The sequence below is a fragment of the Alosa pseudoharengus genome, unplaced genomic scaffold (genome assembly GCF_046254945.1).
Source record: "Alosa pseudoharengus isolate Yale_2024_CS ecotype anadromous, Long Island Sound unplaced genomic scaffold, YU_APseudo_1.1 YU_APseudo_1.1_scf_16, whole genome shotgun sequence".
NCBI classification, from domain to species: domain Eukaryota; kingdom Metazoa; phylum Chordata; class Actinopteri; order Clupeiformes; family Clupeidae; genus Alosa; species Alosa pseudoharengus.
In genome coordinates, this window is record NW_027468630.1 from 15,170,356 (window position 1) to 15,172,855 (window position 2,500).

Genomic DNA, 2,500 nt, shown 5'->3' on the forward strand with positions numbered 1-2,500 from the left:
TCTCTACGGCGTTAGTGACACTTACTCTAAGACGTTAGCTCTACGGCGTTAGCTCTACAGCATTAGCTCTACGGCGTTAGCTCATATATAAGAGACTGCTTTAGTTTAATTGTTTGTTTTATTTTACCTCAAGTTTTCTGTAAGATTCTATCTACATTAATAACAATGAATGGTCATTGGACCGACTGGAACAACTTCTACTCCTTATCTACACATCTGCCCAGCTCAGCCACCAGGAGTAGCAATTCAGGAAGCAAAGGGCCGACCAGACGAAGCTCCTACATAATGTGTAACTGGTGCTCCTGTGGCAAAAGAAGGTGTGTGTGTGTGTGTGTGTGTGTGTGTGTGGCTGCATAGTGTTGTGTCACTGGTAAACTCACACACAGCATCTTCAAGCTCATCATTGTAAGAGGGCAGGTAGAGATTTGAGTTTGCATAAACTGAGCATTCACTTTTAGAGGAACATTATGGAAACACTGGATTGTAAATCTACTTCTAGGTCTACGAGTATCTCTCTCCCTCTCTGTCTCTCTCTCTGTCTCTCTCTCTCTGCCCATGGTCTGCCTGGGTGCAGGATGACCTGCAGTTGGCATGGCAGCTGAGGCAAACGAGTGCAGAGAGAGGGAGGGAGAGAGAGAGAGAGAAAGAGGGGGGGGGAGAGATGGAGAGGGGGGGGGAGATGGAGAGGGAGGAAGAGAGAGAGATGGAGGGAGAGAGAAAGATGGAGGGAGAGAGAAAGATGGAGGGGGGGTGGAGAGGGAGGGAGAGACAGAGAGGGACTGAGGGAGAGGGGGGGGCAGGCATTGAAAGCTTAATGTGCTGAGGTGTAGAGCCTTGAGGAGTTCTGACCTAGAAAAAAAATCTCCTTCACAGCAGGAGGGTGGGGTTCAAACGTCTCTCAAACGCTCTCCTATGCATCTCCACCAAGTGTCGCGCACGCGCACGCACACACACACACACACACACACACACACACACACACTGTATGTTTATTTTACTGCCATCTCTCTTTCTCTGCAAGCCTTCTTCCTCTCCTCTCTCCTCTCCCTTCCTCTCCTCTCCTCTCTCCTTTATCACTGTTTTTTTCTGTTCTCTCCATTCTTCCTCATCTCCTCCCATTCTCTATTGCCCAGTACGTTTCTCTCTCTCTCATGCCCCCCCCTTCTCTATTGGTCAGTGCTGCTGTCATCTCTCGTCTTCTCTTCTGCAGTGCAGTTCTTTAGCCCTCCACCACCACCCCTCACATGACACACTTACTTACTTACTTACTTACACACACACACACACACACACACACACACACACACACACACACACACACACACACACACACACACCAGCCCCTCACATGACACACTTACTTACTTACTTACTTACTTATTTACTTACACACACACACACACAAACATTTACACACACACAGACACACACACAGACACACACACACAAACATTTACACACACACAGACACACACACACCCACACACACACCAGCCCCTTACACAATACACTTACTTACTTACATACATATACACACACACAGATACACTAAAACACAAACACTCCCTCTCTATGCCACCATATCACTGAGCATGTGTGTGTGTGTGTGTGTGTCTCACCGATGTCGTCGTCCGTGCGGTCCATGGGATCCTTCTCCAGGCAGTCACGGACAATGTCTCGGCTCATGAGGGGGTCAGAGGCGCGCTCGATATCTTCCTCATCATCGTCTTCCTCCGAGTCCACTGCCGTCTCCGGCAGCCCACTCAGGTCCATGTCGCCCGGCTCACTCTCCGTCGCCTGGGGTTACACGCACGCACACGCACAGACACACACACACACAGGTCAGATACGCTGCTCACCACAGCTTCACACTGGTTAGTCAAACACACACACATCCCATCCAGTTTCCCAGACACACACCAGTTACAGCTGACCTGAGGGGCCTGGGGGGTCAGTCAGGCCAGAATACACTTCTTTTTTTTATCACATTAAGAGAAGCTTAATCTGGAGCTGGAACAACCAAAATTGTGTTTTGTAACAGCAGGATAAGAAATTAAATTCTATTACTTCCCTCTCTTTCTCTTGCAAATCTGATGCTTCAATACTTCAATACCAATATGCAAAGACACACACACACACAATACTTCAATACCAAACACAAAATGTTTTGTTTTTAGCATAAGTTAAGAATGCTGTGACATAAAGATAAGCTGTTTAAGTTCCGATTTCAGTGGATAATTGGTTTTAACATTTCAATAGAAATCAACAATACTACTTTAACTTGTGAAGACATATGTTATAGTTAATGCAGACCTGGTCTCACTGTCTGGGGTACTCATAGACACAGCTACACACACACACACACACACACACATCTGTATCACTGTCTGGGGTAGTCATAGACACAGCTACACACACACACACACACACACAAACACACACACAGACCTGGTCTCCAAGAGCAGATGAGTGAAAATAAGAACCTGCTGAACCTCCACAG

The 2,500-nt window shown here is 47.1% G+C and overlaps 1 protein-coding gene across 3 annotated transcripts in view; it reads right to left on the reverse strand.

The window, feature by feature from the left end:
- rapgef2b (Rap guanine nucleotide exchange factor 2b) overlaps positions 1-2,500 on the reverse strand; it is a 113,567-nt gene that overhangs the window by 29,123 nt on the left and 81,944 nt on the right. For all 3 annotated transcript variants that reach the window (XM_076287195.1, XM_076287194.1, XM_076287193.1), the window contains exon 8: positions 1,620-1,797. In XM_076287195.1, coding sequence (XP_076143310.1) covers positions 1,620-1,797 — 178 coding nt within the window. The remainder of the gene's footprint in view (positions 1-1,619; positions 1,798-2,500) is intronic.